Source organism: Rhinatrema bivittatum, chromosome 7 (genome assembly GCF_901001135.1).
Source record: "Rhinatrema bivittatum chromosome 7, aRhiBiv1.1, whole genome shotgun sequence".
NCBI classification, from domain to species: Eukaryota; Metazoa; Chordata; class Amphibia; order Gymnophiona; family Rhinatrematidae; genus Rhinatrema; species Rhinatrema bivittatum.
In genome coordinates, this window is record NC_042621.1 from 305,780,881 (window position 1) to 305,800,068 (window position 19,188).

Below are 19,188 nucleotides of genomic sequence, written 5' to 3' on the forward strand. Positions count from 1 at the left end.
CACAGTGAACACTGGAATGGGGGAGTAACAGATTGCACAAATTTATGGTTTATAAAACAAACCATATATCATGGTAATTTAATGTTCTTAAATTAAACCCTTACAACTTCTATTTCACAACAGATTTCACATCTTTCTCAGATGCCATGTACAGCTTACATACTATTAATTGTAATTTGGGTTATAATTCAATTCTTTCATCTGGATTAGCTAAAAGGCCCTCTAAAGTGACATTCATATACCACTGATGGGATGCATTGTGGGAGGCATGGTTCAGAAAACAATCTGTTATGCAAGAAATACCACATATCTATGTCTATTCCAGCAACACATTAAATATACTAGTAACTTGGAAACAACACATTAGGAACATGTATACCTTGGCATTCCCAAAGACAGTCATTCCCCACTGATCCTGCAACTTAGGTGTGCTTGTTCACCACTGTTTACTGCACTCCCTGAGATACTAATGTCTCTCCTGCTATAACATTAACTCGGTTACCCTCTAGTCTTGTTTTATATTGTTTCTTTCTCCTTGGTTTCTCCCATGCATGCACCCACTGTACTACTTTTGCATCTTTCTAACAGTAATATGATAAATAGAAGAAAAAGACCATCCTGCCTGCCTAATTATGATTCTTCCACTTTGGGTAGATGAGCACATAAATTCCTATGTCTTTGCCTGAACATTCAACATCCTTCCTACTGTTGCCCTCCATATCAGTCCTAAGCATGCCCAGAATTTGTTAAAGTACTGGGCTTCAAAACCTCCACTGATAGGCCATTTCAAGTCTTGTCATCCTTCTCAGATTATTACAGGATCAACACTAAGAAGTCCATATTAAGATGCTGGACCGCTCCAGCTATCTTTAGGACTTCTCTTTGGCTGTCTAAAGTTATTGGGCTGCATTAGTCAAATAATGCTGAAAATCGGCATTCCCTGTACGTACCCGGATCAGTCCAGACTCCTGGGTTTGGCCCCCCCCTCTAGCAGATTTTATTTATTTATTTATTTATTTGTGTTTTTCTATACCGGCATTCACGGAAGTTCGTATCATGTCGGTTTACATAAAACAAGGGGTGAGCAATACATTATAACGTACATAGCTAAAACGTAAGAGTATACATTACAAAAGTATAACAAGTGCATAGAAGAAAAAGTTACAATAAAACAGGGAGACAATAAAAAGTTACAATAAAAAAAGACAATAAAACATAAAAATAAAACATAAAAATAAAACATAAAAATAAAAATAAAAAATAAAAGTTACAATAAAAAAAGACAATAAAAAAAAACAAAAAAGACAATAAAACAGGGAGACAATAAAAAGTTACAATAAAACAGATGGAGACAGTAGTTACCATAGCAACGCTCCGCCTATAAATAGAATGGCGCCACCTGCAGTCCGGCAGTATTCCTGTGTCTCCAGCAGATGGAGACAGAGCAGTTACCAGAGCAACGCTCTGCCTATAAATAGAATGGCGCCACCTGCAGACCGGCAGTATTCTTCTCTCTCCAGCAGATGGAGACAGAGCAGTTACCATAGCAACGCTCTGCCTATAAATAGAATGGCGCCACCTGCAGTCCGGCAGTATTCCTGTGTCTCCAGCAGATGGAGACAGAGCAGTTACCATAGCAACGCTCTGCCTATAAATAAGAATGGCGCCACCTGCAGTCCGGCAGTATTCCTGTCTCTCCAGCAGATGGAGACAGAGCAGTTACCATAGCAACGCTCTGCCTAGAAATAAGAATGGCGCCACCTGCAGTCCGGCAGTATTCTTCTCTCTCCAGCAGAAGGTGGGGGTGCCAAACCTACAGTCTGGGCTGTGTGTTTGTTTTGGGAGTTAGGTGGTTTTTGGTTCCTCTTCTTATTTCTTAGTCAATTTGGCCTAAAAAACAAAACAAAACTAAAACAAACCTTAGTCGTAACAGAGTTGTCGTCAGCCTCCCAGGGGTTTATTTATTTAAGAGTTTTTATATACCATCATTAAGTCATTTACCATCATAACGGGTTGTGAGGTCCTGAGAGGGCCATCCCCCACTGGTCGTGAGGCAGCTGCATAAGAGGGTCGAGGACTCTAATTTCTTTCTTGGGCAGCTTTGGGTGCGACACCAGGGATCCCGGTTCACTCCACGCTACAGAAATCAGCACCTTGGACCAGTGCCGGGCAAGTTTCTTAAAAAAAAAACAAACGTTTAACTTTTCATTCGGCCGGCGGTAGCTCTCTCCTGCCTCCTCGTCTCGGCGCATTGAGTTATTTTTGAAATTTTTTCTTGTCATTGTAAATTTCTGTTTTCTCTCGATGCCATGATCATCTTCATGCCGCGCGCGCCTTTCACGGGAGGGCCTCTGCTCCGGGTGTTTGCCGGGAGAGGGGTCCTCCGGGGCCGTTAATGCTATCAAAATAGTGAAAACTAAATCTACCCGAGTGACTGCGGGCTCAGATACTGCAGGTCAAGCTGGTGCTGACCCGTTCCCGCTCAGCGCGGTAACGGCTGCCATTTTGCTGTCTTTCAGAGCTGCCACTTGGTGCTGCGATGGGGGAGGGGTTTTTACCGCCGCCTCTTTCTCCTCAGCAGAGGTTCCCAGGTGAAAAGGACCTTTTGCATCATGATTTGCCAGCAAGGGAGGATAGCCCCGAGGGGGTTTCTGACTCCTCCCTCTTTCTCGTCGGACTTTGTTTTACTGCTCCATAAAGCTTATAAAGCAAAAAAAAAAATCAGGGAAGCAGCAATCTGGCTTAAAATCTGGCTCTCTGGGATCCAACACTCAATCAATAACACCGATAATCCCTTGTTCTATAGTGATTACTCAAGAGAAACAAGAAAACCTTACTGTTCTGCTCACCAATTCTTATATCGTCTTCTATTGTTTAAATTATTTTATTTCAAATTTATGACTGTAAATAATGTCACCATTTTTTCACGTTTACATTAAACACTCACACATCATTCATACCATTCCCATAAACCCCTCCATTAAAAATACAGCCATGTATTTGCACATTATAAAACCACCCTACCTTATCTCCTACCCAAAAACATTTCACTTATACGCTGAATAGGGTTATTCACTTAAAACTTAATAGGTTTATTCACTTAGCAAGTCCCATGCGTATCAAACCTCCTTCTCCTTTCCAGGTTCACTTTTCTTCCTTGATTTATTGTAAATGTTTCTTCAAAAAGTCCCAGGAGGTCAATCCCTCATTATGGATGTCTTATACCGCTTCAACAGCCCAGTCCCAGATCGTCAATTCCTCTTAGTAGAAATGTTGGAACACTGCTTCAAAAGAGGAACTGACGATCTGGGACTGGGACGATAAACGTGGATAAGGCTGAGCCAGTCAGTCTTCTATTTTTGGATTTTCAGAAGGCAATTATCAAAGTTCTTCATGAGACGACTCAGAAAATTAAAAAGTCATGGGATAGGAGGTGATGCTATATTGTGAATTGGTAACTGGTTGGTTAAAAGACAAGAAAAGGAGTAGGATAAAATGGTCAGTTTTCCAGATGGAGAGAGGTAATAGTGGAGTGACCCAGGGATCTATAGTGGGGCCATGGAAAAGGGAGCAGCAAATGAAGTGTGAGATCTGAAGTTGACACAAAATGATTCAAGCTGTTAAAACATGAGCAGACTGAAGAACTGCAGAAGGACCTTGCCAGCCTAGGGTACTGGACATCCAAGTGGAAGATGAAATTTAGTGTGGATGCACCCGGGTGCGGAACACCCCAACTCTAGGTACACAATGCTGGGTTCCATATTAGGAGTCACCACCCAGGAAAGATCATGGAGTCACTGTAGACAATACATTAAAATCCTCAGCTTAGTGTGTAGCGGCAGTCAAAAAAAGCAAATAGAATGTTAGGAAATATTTGGAAGGGAATGGAGACTATATTGATCCATGATGCAACCACACTGAGTATTGTGTGCAGTTCTAGAAGCCCCATCTCAGAAAAAGATAAAGCGAACTAAGAAAGTTGTAGAGAAGGGCAAAAAATGATAAAGGGGATAGAATGACTCCCTTATGGAGAAAGGTTAAACTGGTTAGGGCTCTTAAGCTTGGAGAAGACAATAGAGGGGTTATGATAGAAGTTTATAAAATCATGAGTGAGGTGATAGTGGTACATAGGGAATGGTTATTTACCCTTTTCAATAGCTCTAAGACCAGGGGATGTTCTATGAAACCAACCAGGGGGCAGTTTTATAACAAATTGGGGAGAGGTTGTCATTCTATGTACAATCATGCTGTTGAATTTATTGCTGGATGATATGTTCAAGGCATATTAGAATAACTCACTTTAAATCCCTGGAAGAACTATCCATAATAAAATAAAGGAGCAGCTAATTCCATGAAGGTGTAGAAGCCATCGATATAAAATAAATTATATTGAGAGCTTGGTATCAGCTTAATGACTTAATCCGCCATCTCTTGCCCGCCCTTGGCTACGAATGTATCGTGTGGAAGCGCTTGTTTACATCATTCACCCATTCCAACCTACTGACCTATATCATCATTTGAAAAAAATATATATTATGAACGGTGTTACATTCAATATCAAATCCTCAAATTTTCTGTAAAGATTGTAGAAAAAAATATACTGAACTTGCAAATGCAAACCATTACTGCATGGAAAACCACCGCGATGCGCCCGCTGCATTAATTACCCAACAGTGGCAGTGTTTCTCTGCTATACCACACCTGCATCAGGGGTACCATTTATATGCTTAGCCGCAAACAGCTCTGCCTAACTTGAAAAGTATGGCGAAATGGTTTGTGTTTGAAGAGTCAACAAATACACTGCAAGTTCAGCATATTTTTTCTACAGTTTTTGCAAAAACTTTGAGGGTTTGATATTGAATGGCAACATTGTTCATAATAAAAGTTTTTTCGACTAATTATATAATAAAGAGATGATATAGGTTGGTAGGTTGGACCTGGTGAATGATGTCAACAGGTGCTTCCACATGAGCCCATGGTGGGCAAAAGGCTGCAGATTACGTTTGTTGAGCTCACTTATTTACTGTTACTAAGTTCTTGATACAATTCATTTTGTGTCGATGGTTTCTACAACTTCATGGCATTAGCTGCTCCTCTTTTTTTTGGTTTAATTTAAGGTGTGTTTGTTCAGATTGTTTTATTAGGAAATGTCCATAAACCATTATTAGACAGGTAGATTTGGGAAAGTCCTCTTTCTTTTTGGGAATGAGCGACAAGGAACTGGATCTGCTCTTTTGGATCCTGCCGGATTGGTCACTGTTGGAGACAGGATCTTTGGTCTGACGACAACTTTAGTTCTCTTCCTTTTCTCCTGCACACTGCTTTGAGTACTAGTTTTCAGAGTGTTTAATTCTCATGTTAATGCTTACATACATTAAGGTGTTTTGGATAAAGGTGGCCAAAAATCTGCAGCTAGTGTTAGGAGTACACATCAGGAACACTTAAAAAAAAAATGCAACTTAGAATTTTTTTTTCCATGCATTTTTTTAGAATCATTTTCAGGAGGCACCGTTTGGTGTTCTGCGGTTTGACCAGAAACAAGTCATTCTGTTATGAGTGGTGGAGGATTCTTTTTTTGTGTGTGAACGTGTGTATTTGTAGGGTTGGAAATAATCAGTACATGTGCCTCTAGATGACAGTGGGTTAAATTTAATGCTCCTTTTAAATTCTGAATATTTCTTCTTTTAAACATTAAAGCTTGTGGTTAGCAGTAAAATACTGACACTTCTTTAATCTGGTTTGCTCACTAGATTTGATGCAAGGGATCCCTGTAACAGAAGATCTCTATTCCATCTTTACCAAGGAGAAAGAGCATGAGGCATTACACAAGGCGAACCAGAGAAGTCACCAGGAGCAGATCAGCCAGCTCCTACAGAACTACATGAAAATGCTTCTTCCTGATGATGAGAAATTCCATGGAGGATGGGCCCTTATCGACTGTGATCCAAGGTCTGTCTAAGTGAGAACGTGACTGCCACCTTGTTCCTATTCTTCACTGAAGTGTTCTGCTGCTTCTCACAAGTAGCTGCAAGGTAGCTGACAAAGGGAACTCTCTGATTTCTGCCGCTGGCCTTTTATGTCTAGGTGCAGTTGTGAGTCTGTCTTTAAGTGCTGATCCAGATAATACAGAGGTGAGGGACATTACACAGGAACCCCAGTAACTCACCTTGAGAGAGATTTCTGTCATGCAGAGGACTGGTTAAAAAGGGTGCTAAGAGGATTGGCTGGGGTAAAAGAACCTTTTGAGCCCCAGCACTCTTCCACGGACTTGGGCCTTATCTTGGCTTTGAGGAAGGCAGGTGCTCCTTTGGCATATGGGCATAGTGAGGTGAAGTGGTAAATTTGGATGTACAGGACACAGCTAAAGTTGTAATAGAATCTGGCTTTCCCTGGAACCAGGATTTACTGATTTTTATCCACAAATTCCCAATATCTTTTTATGAATAATTAAAATTACAATAAAAGGACTCTGGTTATGGTGGCTGCCTGATCTGACGTGGGTGGATTGAGCTCCAATGACCCCTTTTCTTTGGAATAAGCTTTAATTAGGGGAAGGGGTGAGTTTGGGCGTTATGGATTGTTGTTTAAATAGATAGCTCCGTCTCTTCATTAAGCATGGTTGATTGTTTAACACTGCAATGTCTGAGATTGTTATGTTCTCTTTGGGATAAAGTTTATCAAAATGTACATGTATAAATAAGCAGGGGGGGTTCACACTGGGTGCCATCTCCAGTGCTAAGAAGGTGGGAAGATGATGGATGGAGTGTGGTGGTCCCTTGGGACTATGACGGTGGGAGTCATCTTTTGCCTAATAGGGATAGGAGAGGGGGAGGGTAGGGGGGTTTTGTGACTTGAGTTGTGATTGGGAACAACATCAAGAGACAAATGGGATTGGGAAGGGGGGGAACTGTGTGGAAGAGGATTGGGTGTTGGCTACATTGTCAGTGTGATGGAGTGGGAGAGCATACTTGGGTGTGTTACCGAGGGTATTGTGCTTGGTGGTTTCTTCTCATGATTTTTCGTACCTTGATTGGGAACGAGACATAATATATGTGGTTCTATTGTCAGTTTCAAGAGGAACTAATCTGGGTTTGATTTAGGCTGGGAAGATGAATGGAGGAAATGTAAAATTTGCCACCTTGAATGTAGATGGGATACATTCTCCGGTTAAGAGTCAAAAATTACTATGCTTAAAAGAGAAAAAATAGATTGCATGCTTGCAGGAAACACACTTGCCTGATGTTGAACATACAAAGTTAAAAAGAGACTGGTTTGGGGAATTTTATTTCACTTCATATTCTTGCAGACAGCGAGGTGTGGCAACCCTTATTCATAAGGATCTCCCGTTTAAGGTGAATAAAGTAACTAGGGATGATAAGCGATGGTATTTATTCTTGGTGGGGACACTTTTTGAAATTAGATATCTTATTAGAAATGAATATACATTTGGTATATATATATCTAAAGTTTTATTTCCTTGATCGCAATTATTTTAGGCTATCTTGATTATAATTTAATTCTGGGAGGCGACTACAATGTGGTAGCAGATAGTGGAGAGGATTGCAAGCCACCTAGGGTGACTAATGCCCAGGAGAGTAGGAGAGGGGTTAACTTACTTTTGAAAGAATTAGCTATGCTGGACATCTGGAGACTTACATCCTAGGGAGAAGAATTATGTTCTTTTCTAACCCACATCAAAGCTACTCCAGAATAGATTATATTCTCATCTCGTTTCCAAAAGTAATAAATGCTTCTGTTGGGGTCAACACTATTTTGGATCGTGCCTCTGTTTTTCTGTCTCTGAAACTGGGTAGATGGGTCTGGAAAGTCTCAATTTTGGCATATGAATGCTCTCTTGCTAAATGACACAGAATTTTGTCAACTTCTGAGAGATAAATGGTGTATTATCAGTTGAATGCCACACCAGATATGGCTGCCACATTGGTATGGGAAACTGGTAAGGCTGTTATGAGAGGTGAAATTATTGCTTATGTGGCTAAGCAGAAAAATTTAAGATGCTGAGATTTTGCGCCTTACTAATCTCTTAAGTCCAGAAACAGGTACATATCTCATTTGTCAGCAGAACATAAAAAGATGCTCACGGACACCAAGGTAACACTGGATCATCTATTACATCTCAAAGCCATCTGCTCTCTCAATTTCTTTAAACTTCAACTCAAGTATGGTAATAAGGCGGGCAGATTAATGGCTAATTTGGTAAAAGGGATGCGACAGAGGGCATATATTACCAGGCTATGGAGTGCCAATGGCATATCACTTACAAATATTGGGAAGACAGAGATTTTTAGACTGTATTATCAAAACCTATATGATACTGGGTGCACAGATATGGGCACTAGAGATGTTTTCAAAGACCTATCACGTCCTGTCATCCCAGATAATAATACATCAGTTACATGAGCCTAAATCTGAGGAGGAGATCTTTAGGGCTATAAGTAGACTAAAATTGGATAAAGCAGCAGGATCAGATAGACTTGGATCTGAATTTTTCAAAATTCTCAAGTTTTAGGTCCGCAAGCCCCCTCAAAGAAATGTTTAACTATGCCTTGATTCATGGGTTCTCTACTGAAAATATGAATCAGGCTGTTATAGTCCTGCCTAAAAAAGGGAGAGACCTGGGGAGCCCAGCATCTTACAGACCTATTCATTGCTGAATGTAGATGCCAAATTGCTAGCCTCTGTACCACCAGCCAGACTAGACAGGATAGTACCACCCCTAGTAGGGGAAGATCAGACAGGTTTTCTGACCAGAAAACATGGTGGTAGTAACGTACGCAAACTGCTGGCTCTTCTGAGAGATGCAAAGGCAGGGAATGCTCAAAGGATAGTCTTATCTTGATGCAGAGAAAACATTTGACAAAGCAAATTGGTCTTATATGTTCTGGGTATTAGAGAAGTTTATGCTGGGGAGGCCTTTTCTAGATTGGGTTAAATTACTCTATACTAATCCAAAGACAAGTATATTAGTAAACTGTTCTTTTTCAGTACCTGTCCGAGGTACTGTTTGTTCTTACCCTTGAGCCACTAGCATTTCAGCTACGAAAGTGCGTGGATCTGCAAGGGATAAAAGCAAGTACTAAGGAACTGAAAACATGCCTACTTGCGGATGATATTTTATTTCTTGCTAATGCCTCACAAACGATATCTCTAATGCAGTTTTTCTCTGCTTTTCGATCCTTTGCTGGTTTAATGATTTGCATAGTGAATTAAAGGAAAATTGGGATGGCGACTTTCTTCTTTGATGGGCTCCTCAAAAACTTAAATATCTGGTTGTTTGGCTCACTAAGGATCTGACCCTTTTATATGAATGTAATATTAGACGGGGCCGACTCGCCTCGTGCGGGGAGGGCCCCCCCCTTAACATGGCGTCTGCCGAGGGGGGGACCCCCCCAACACCCTACCTGGCGTCCTGGGGCAATCTCCGCGGCGGCGCACGATGCCCCACAGGCGGGGAGCAGCGGACGTCATCGCGTTGGTGACGCGCTGGCGCGGCCGCGCGCGTCATCGACGCGATGACGTCGGCACGGGGTCGCTCCCGAGTCCTGGGGGGGCCTCTTAAGGAGCGGCGAGCGCGGGCCTCGGTCTTTTTCATTGCCCGCGCTCGCCGGTTCGCTGGGAGCCGAGCTGCTTGGGAGCATCGGGACAGCGCACGAGGCCGAACGCGATCGCCGGTCGGAGGGGGCAGGCACTGAAGCGGACGCCTCAGGAGGGCACGAGGACCCGCAGGAAGGAAATTAAAAGAACTGCCACCCTTTTTTCCGGCATCCCGGCGCCGGGACCAAGGCTAACCGCGGCGATTCGGCGGGGCATTCGAGGAGACAGGCGGGCGCCAGCAGCAGCGTCGGGGCGCCACGCGGAGAGCATTGGGGCACCCCGGAACGCGATCGACAGCGCGGCGCAACGAGAGCAGGGCCAGACAGAAAGGCGAGGAGGAGGAGCAGGTACCGGGCGGCAGGCAGTGAGCCAGCAGGCGCTGTGAAGCGGAACGGCGGAGGAGTTGAGAGGGAGGAATTGAGAGGGAGGTGAAAACCTCGTGGAAGCCCATCCCAGTGCCAGGAGAGGCACCGAGGCAGCAGAGACGCAGCAGCAGAAGGGGAAGCAACACTGTGGTTGCTCCAGGGAAATCAGAACGGATCCGTGCGTCCGCGAGCGGCAGGCTAGACCCGGAAGAGGGCTGCGGCAGCGCTGTGAAGAATCAAGACACAGCCGACAGAAATACAAGAGGCAGGCGGGACTCCCAGCACAGCTGAGCCCGGGGAAAAACGTGGACAACTGGAACTCAAGGAAACGGAAGCTGACCGCAGGAGCGGACAAGGAAGCCCCAGCGCTCCCCCCCCATCGCTCGGAAGAGGCAAACCGTGAGTAGACAATTGTAAACTGTTGAATAAAGAGAAGATCAGTCCCGTGTGTTGATTGTGAGCATGCCGGGGAGAGGAACAGCGAGAACACGGGGGGGAGCAAGGAAGAGGAGGGGTGAAGAGCCACGGGATGGACCGGAGGATCACGCCCCAAGAAAGGGAGTGGGAGGACGAGAGGCCGGCAGGAGGCAAGGACCGCTGACTAGGAGCCACAAGGGGGCACGGCCGACGGACAAGGCCAAGAAGGTGCAGGCAAAGAAGAGTGGAGGGGGACGGCAGCCGGCGAAGCCAGCCCTGGTCGAACAAGGCAGCCGGCACGGACCTACGGGCTCACGGCTCGAGTTGGGGCAAGGAGGCCCACCGCAGTGGGGATGGCCCGTGTGGCCTGCAGCAGGAGTGGGAGCTGTGCCACCCTCGGGAGCACCCGGCCCAGGACCAGAGACTCCGTCACAAGGTGGGCCGGGAGGAACCCAGCAAAGTGCCCAGGCATGGCTGGCCACAATGATTAACCCTTATCAACAGCAAATGTACCCACCATGGTGGCAGGTGCCTCCGCCATGGTACAATCAGGCGGCCGGGGGCACGATAGCCACGCAGGACAGGGTCAGGGGAGCCCAAAAGGCCGTGGAGTCTACACAAGTCCGAGAGCGACAGAGGGAATCGGGACCGCAGAGCAAGAAACGAAGTGCGGAGAGCGAGGCACGCAGAGGCAGAGTCACCCCAGGGACTGAGAGGCGAGTAAGCGAGACAAGCTCCGGGGAGGACAACGAGACACAAGTGCCGGGAGGTGCAGCGGACATGGTGGTCGGAGCGGAGGCACCCAGCGGGCGACACAGTGGAGAACGAGTCAAGGAGGGAGCGGCAAATAAGAAGGGTAATAAGAGACGGAGGAGGGTCAGCGAATCCTCCAATGACTCGTCGGAGGACGACTCCGAAGAGAGCGAAGGGGAAACAGTGCACTCAGTGGTGGGCAGGGGCACAGGAGCAGGCGCGACAGCTACTATGGCACTGCCGCCCTTAGCGGAATTGTGGGAAAGTGTTCCTAGGGCGCTGCGCAGCAAAATAAGAAAAAGAGAGTACATAGATATATTCTCAGTGTTGGAGGGTAGGAAGGGTGCAGTAGAGAGAAGGAAGAAGGGAAAGAAGGACGAGAAAAAGGTGGGCGAGACAAAAGTGGCAAAAAACATAGTGAATTGGGCCAGAGCATTTTTGAGGATGATGAGTGTAATGGGAAAGGCGGACCCGTCACAGTATGCGCCCATGATTAGCTACGCGGACGCAATACTCGAAGGTTATAAGGAGTATCAAGGATGGTGCTGGTTGAATTACGACGAGCATTTTAGAGACAAAATGGAGGACAATAAGGGCATGTCATGGGGATCGCAGGACGTTGGCCTATGGTTACGTCAAATGACCAGCAAGGTCCTAGACACAAGTGGGGCACATGGGAGTGGAAAGGCGGCTAACGGGACACCAACGGCGGGGAGTAATTCCTGGGGGGAAAGCGGGAATAGCAAGGACAAAGTGTGTTGGAGATACAACAAGGCAGGATGCACCTTCCACGAATGCAAATTTAGGCATATATGCTCCATGTGCTCCGCACCGCACCCAGCCAGCAAGTGCAGTAAGAAAGGGCAGGGGCCGATTAGTACTTTCGGAGGGGGAGGAAAGCAATAGCGTCCGCGACAAGGCACCGTCGCCGATACACCTGGCGAACATGTTGGAATGGCTGGCAGACTACCCTAAAAGGGAAGAGGCTGCCAGGCTCGGGGAGGGTTTCAGATACGGTTTTAGGATACCTTTTCAAGGAAAAATTAGGAGCGCGCGACTAGCTAATGCCGTCTCTGTAGTGAGACACGCAGACATAGTACAACAGAAGGTCCTTAAGGAAATTGAATTGGGAAGGATGGCGGGTCCATTTGCGGACCCACCTTTCCGGGACATGATGGTTTCACCGTTGGCAGTAGTGCCTAAGAAAGAGCAGGGGGAATACAGGCTTATTCAGAACCTGTCATATCCCCCGGGCGAGTCCGTCAACGATCATTTACCAGAGGAGGCTTGCAGGGTCCAATACGCATCTTTTGATGCAGCGATCGCATTGGTCAGGCAATGTGGCCGAGGGGCTCTAATGGCCAAAGCGGACATAAAATCCGCTTTCAGATTGCTCCCCGTGCATCCCGACAGTTTCCCGCTCCTAGGTTTTAAATTTAAAGGTAGTTACTACTTCGACAAGTGTATGCCCATGGGGTGTTCTATATCTTGCGCTTGTTTCGAGATGTTTAGCACATTCCTACATTGGGCACTACAAAAAAGGACAGGGAACAGCAACATGGTCCACTATTTGGACGATTTCTTGTTTGTGGGACCGGCCAATAGGGCCACCTGTGCCCAGACGTTAGCCGGATTTCAGGAAATGGCCCGGGAATTTGGTGTCCCTTTGGCACAGGAAAAGACGGAAGGTCCGGATACCACCTTATCTTTCCTAGGTATAGAAATAGATACGTTAACAATGACATCGAGACTGCCGTTAGAGAAAGTATGTAAGCTACGGGACCTGCTTAGAAAGACAATGACAGCTAGGAAGGTCACCTTAACAGCGATGCAATCCTTGATAGGAAGCCTCAATTTTGCGACTCGAGTAATACCCATGGGGAGGGCATTCTTGAGACGATTGGCAGTAGCGACGACAGGGGTGAAGCGACCGCACCATCACATTAGGATATCGGGACCAGTAAGGGCTGAAATTATAATGTGGTTACAATTTTTAGATAAGTTCAATGGCGTAGCAATGTGGCAGGAGGAGGCAATGTCCAACAGAGACTTAGACATTTTCACGGACGCCTCGGGAGGATGGGGATTCGGGGCATATTGCCAGGGTTCATGGTGTGCGGCGCCATGGCCGCAGGCATGGAGGGACGACGGCTTGGTGAGGAACATTACCTTCCTCGAGCTTTTTCCAATTTTGGTAACAATCACTATTTGGGCCCATAGGTTGCATAACAAGCGGATAGTTTTTTGGTGTGACAATATGGCCGTGGTAACAGTGCTGAACAAACAGGCGGCCCACTGTCCGCAGGTGGCGGGGCTGTTGAGGGAAGTGGTTCTGCAGAGTCTCAGGTTGAACATGACCATAAGGGCCAAACATGTGCCGGGCATACGGAATCAGGTGGCGGATGCATTATCACGCGCTAAGTGGGCTCTCTTTCGCCAGCAGGTGCCGGAGGCAGAGGCGGAGGGAGTCCCAATGCCGGAACACCTATGGCAAATTGGAACACGGTCGAGCAGGGATTGCTGAGGGCGTCTGTTGCCCCTGCAACGTGGAAAGCCTACTGCCGTGGTTATGCTAAGGTGCAGGAGTTTCTGGGGGGACAGGGTAGTGCCACAGGGGTGGTGGAGGCCGGAAAGATAGTCCGGTTCATATCATGGTCAAAAGAGGCAGGAATGTCCAGAGGAGCAACGATCAACCGCTTGGCCGGTTTCGCCTTCTTTACAAAGGCGCAAGGTTTGGGTGACCCTTTCAGCTTCTTCATAGTTAAGAAGATGCTAGCGGGATGGGCGAAGGAGGTAGCTTGGGAAGGCGATAAAAGACGGCCCATCACGCACGAGTTACTGGTCAGATTGTGGTACGCGGTACAGCATGTCTGCACTGACCCATTTGAGGTGGGGTTGTTCAGAGCAGCCTTCTGCATAGCGTTTTTTGCGGCATTAAGGGTTAGCGAGTTGGTGGCTCCATCCAAATATGATAAGGGCCGCAACGGGTTATTGTACGGCAACGTACAGGTGCAGGACCGGCTCATGAGAATTCGAGTACACAAATCAAAGACAGACCAAAAAGCAAAAGGGGTGGAAATCATATTGGCGGCAGGGGGGTCGCTGGTAACATGCCCGGTCCAGAACGTAGAGAGCTATCTGCGATTAAGACCGGTAGGCGGGGATCACTTGTTGGTGCATAGAGATGGTGTTCCGCTGACTCGGTACCAGTTTGCAGCGGTGTTGCGCTCGGCGTTAGGAAATATAGGATTGGACCCGAAAGAGTACGGAACACATTCCTTCCGGATAGGGGTAGCGACTAGCGCGGCGCAAGCGGGGATGCCAACGGACGTCATACGTAAGATCGGTCGTTGGCGATCAGCAGTGGCTAAGCGCTATGTGAGGCCGGGGTTCGCGCAAATGGGTAACTAATGCATTTAATTTCACCCGCAGATCCACGGAGCATGAGGAGGGTAGCATGGTTAATAGGACATTCATTCGTGAGATGGGCGGCCAAAAGGGCGCAGGACAGACCGTACGGTGTACACTTGGGGATGGCTCCGGAAGGAGTCACCCTGAAATGGATGGGAAGGTCAGGAATGAAATGGGAACAACTGCTGCCGGATCTGCGGCACAAAATATCCACGTCTCAACAACCAGAGGCCATAGTCATTCATCTCGGGGGCAACGACCTGGGGGCGCATTCGGCTAAACAAATGATAGAGATGATTAAAAGGGATTTAGATGCAATTAGGGGGTTAGCACCAGGAACAGCCATTATCTGGTCAGACATTATACCCAGGATCAAATGGCAGAGTAGCAAGCTGTGGGGCAGGGGCAGGAAGAAGATTAATAGGCAGGTCGGGGTATGGGCCCAACAGCGGGGCATCCTCCAAATCAGGCATGAATGGGCAGACGAGCCTTGCGCCGGCCTCTATAGGCCGGACCAGGTTCATTTGTCCGACATTGGTTACGATCTATTTAATAACGCCATACAGGAAACTCTTGAGCAGGTGCTCTGCAAGGTTGGGCCGCAGCATTAAAGGGGGGAGACTGGGACAAGTGGGGCACTGTCCCAGTCTGGTGGCGGGGGGTACCCGAGTTGGTAGGTAAAGGGGGACCTCGAGGACACGGTCAGGAGGGACCGGAAGTCCTCGGGAAAAGAAAGTGCGTGTATTCAGGCGTGGGCGGCCTGGAGGAATGGCCCCCTGGCTTGGTCACGGCGGGGGGCCGGTAAGATAGTGGCGGACTGGCTTAAACGGCGGACGCTGGTTTTGACGCCCGGAACGCACTAGGCTGAGAGCACCGACGGCTCGGGTACCGGTAATGTAATTATGTTGATTCATGTTAATTAATGTTAATAAATGCTGCGGCCTTGTTTCACCAAAGATGGAGTGCGGTGTGATATGTGGGGCGTTTGGGGGAGGAGACTTTGGGGGGGGGGGGGAGTGCGGGGGGCGGCCACGAAGTGCAGACTGCCAATGTTAGACGGGGCCGACTCGCCTCGTGCGGGGAGGGCCCCCCCCTTAACATGGCGTCTGCCGAGGGGGGGACCCCCCCAACACCCTACCTGGCGTCCTGGGGCAATCTCCGCGGCGGCGCACGATGCCCCACAGGCGGGGAGCAGCGGACGTCATCGCGTTGGTGACGCGCTGGCGCGGCCGCGCGCGTCATCGACGCGATGACGTCGGCACGGGGTCGCTCCCGAGTCCCGGGGGGGCCTCTTAAGGAGCGGCGAGCGCGGGCCTCGGTCTTTTTCATTGCCCGCGCTCGCCGGTTCCCCACCCACCCACCCAGAGGAGTAAAAGGATGCTGCAAGGCGGTGGACTCAGTCAGAGACAAGGGGAGAAGAGGACAAGGAACATTTCGACAATAAAGGGAGGACTCGTCGCAGCAAGGCGGGGGGTACCCGAGTTGGTAGGTAAAGGGGGACCTCGAGGACACGGTCAGGAGGGACCGGAAGTCCTCGGGAAAAGAAAGTGCGTGTATTCAGGCGTGGGCGGCCTGGAGGAATGGCCCCCTGGCTTGGTCACGGCGGGGGGCCGGTAAGATAGTGGCGGACTGGCTTAAACGGCGGACGCTGGTTTTGACGCCCGGAACGCACTAGGCTGAGAGCACCGACGGCTCGGGTACCGGTAATGTAATTATGTTGATTCATGTTAATTAATGTTAATAAATGCTGCGGCCTTGTTTCACCAAAGATGGAGTGCGGTGTGATATGTGGGGCGTTTGGGGGAGGAGACTTTGGGGGGGGGGGGGGAGTGCGGGGGGCGGCCACGAAGTGCAGACTGCCAATGTTAAAGATTTACTAGAGGGTTTTCAACGTCAATTGAAGACTTGAATGAATCTTCCAAACTCGATGATGGGGAGAAATGCTCTATTTCAAATGATTGTTACCAAAACTACCTTCTAGACTCCAAATGCTTCCGTGTTGGCTTACATGTCAAGATTTAGCATGACTTAGAGCTATATTTATAAGTGTTCTGTGGAGAGGTAGACAACTGAAGATAGCGTATAGCAAGTTAACGCAACCCAAAGAGGGCGGTATAGATTCTATATAACCTAGCATGTCATATGTGATATCTAGGGGAGTTTTTGGGGAATAAATTCAAAGGCTAAAACTATCCCACTACCTCCACGCGAACGATGTCCAAATTCTCATCCCGATCAAAAACTCTCTTCAAAAAACTTTGAATCACTGGACCACCTGCCTCCAAGAAATTAACCAACTACTTGCCACGCTCAACCTGGTCCTAAATAGTGACAAAACCGAGATTCTTATCATCTCAAAGGAAATCCTCACCAAACCTCCAACGTCACCATCCCCAGCTCATTCGGTCAACTCAACGATCAAATAATCTCCTTTCGTTAGAGATCTAGATAATCAATTTAACCTAAAGAACTTTGTGAGCACCACAGCGAAAGATTGTTTCTTCAAATTACAAGTTCTCAGAAATTTAAAACCTCTCCTTCACCTCCAAGATTTTAGACTGGTATTGCAATCCATCATCCTTTCAAAACTGGACTATTGCAACTCCCTCCTGCTCGGACTCCCAGCTAACACCATAAAACCTCTTCAAATGGTTCAAAACTCAGCCGCCAGGATTCTCACCAACACCAAAAAAAGAGATCATATCACCCCCGTTCTTCAGCACCTCCACTGGCTTCCAGTCAAGTTCAGGATCCTCTTCAAAGTCCTCACGATTATCCATAAAGCTAAACACAACCTCACATCCATCGACACCACCATTCAATTCACACCTCATCCAGACCCATTAGAAGCGCCTATAAAGACACCCTGTTTGCCCCACAAACAAAATCAGCCCTAAGAAAGAGGACCCTCTCGACAGCAGGACCTCATCAATGGAACGCATTGCCACCAGACCTCAGGCAAGAACAGTGACCATCTTCCTTCAAAAAAACTTAAAACATGGCTATTCAGCCTAGACTTCCCAGACTCCTAATGCTATTCTTCCCATACTCCAGATTCCAGCCTTTATAGTCTACTATTTCTTGCAACCTCCGACTGTTTATTCCCCCTCTCTTTCTACCGTAATTGGCTCACACATTGTTTCCCACCCACCTCCCCAAAGCTTTCCACCGATACGTATTTACGAGAATATAATTGATATGATAGGATATGTACTGCCTACTATATATTAAGTTAAAATTCTTTTCATATTTTTATGCCTTCTTTGTTATTTGTTATATGTAACGCTCCTAAGCGAATTTTGTTGTTATTATGTAAACCGGTGTGATCTGTATTCGTACAGGAACTTCGGTATAGAAAAATTAAAAATAAATAAACATAAATAAATATGATGTTTTTTGGCTAACAGAAGAAACATCCAAACCATACTCTCCACTGAGTTTGATTCACCTTTCTAAAGTCTCCATGCCTAGAGAGATTGTGGGGGAAATCTTCCTACATCTACTTCTACAAGCCTGGAGACATTTATGGAAAAGATTGTGGATGCCGATCAATGTCTTTGTTTTTACCAGTTCAAAATAATACTAATTTCCCACTGGGTGATGAGAACAAAATCTTTGACATGTGGAGGATGGCAGGTTTGACTACCTTGAGACAGTTGACAGATAAAGAGTCTAGGGTAGTTATGAGTTTCAATAGCTGTAACTATCTTTCAGTATACCTAAAATCCATTTTTTGGATATCTGCAATTTCATTATTTCTTTTCATTGGGAATGAAGGCTGAAGAGATTAAAAAGGAACTCAAATGGGTGATCGAGATGGAATAAATTGCACGTGGGAAAAACTCTATTGCTAATTGGTATCCATTATTGCAAAACTCACGGAGACTATAATATGTTGATAGACTTAGAAAAATATTGGGACAGGGAGAAACAGCAAAGGGGCTGGGGAAAATCTTTTGGGAGGTCCATAAGTTACCTATCTCGGTACAACTAAAGGAAATGCACTACAAAATACTACATCATTGTCAAGTGGACAGAATACATCTACGTAAGATGGGTATGGTTGACAGTGATGAATACCATAAATGTCAAATGGAAGTGGGGCCATTCCTGCATCTTTTTTATGTTTTGCCTTAAAATCTACTCTTTCTGGGAGAAGGTGCTGACAGCCATAAAAACTTGTACTAACATTACTTTGCAGTTCCAGGGCGAGAGATTAATGTTAGGAGGGGGTGGATACGTTGCGAGACATTGAACCCTCAGCAACGAAGAGTCAATATGTTTTTATCTCTCTCGCTTTGGTCATGGCATGGAAATATATCTTAAAGGAATGGATTAATGATGCCGCTCCTTCTTTTCTATATTGGAAGGAACAAATAGTATTTTCTATGCAATTGGAGCACCAGGCTGTGCATTTTCATACCTGTTCAGTTCCAGCTGCATATATAGCAATATGGAAGTGCTTTTATGATTCATTACCCAAGGCAAAACAGAAAAAGTCATTGGATATGGGATACTCAGCAAATTGGCTGATAACAGACAAGGGAGGACATTGAGCTCCAGTCATACATCACATGGGTCTTGATAAAGGAATGACTGAGGATTTGACCGAGGTTAGGATGAGGTT

At 46.6% G+C, this 19,188-nt stretch overlaps 1 protein-coding gene across 1 annotated transcript in view; it reads left to right on the plus strand.

Moving 5' to 3' along the window:
• The window catches only part of LOC115096037 (phosphatidylinositide phosphatase SAC2-like), a 127,514-nt gene that overhangs the window by 52,820 nt on the left and 55,506 nt on the right, over nucleotides 1-19,188 (plus strand). Inside the window, exon 11 of the mRNA XM_029610524.1 lies at nucleotides 5,751-5,949. Within this exon, the coding sequence (XP_029466384.1) occupies nucleotides 5,751-5,949 (199 nt within the window). The remainder of the gene's footprint in view (nucleotides 1-5,750; nucleotides 5,950-19,188) is intronic.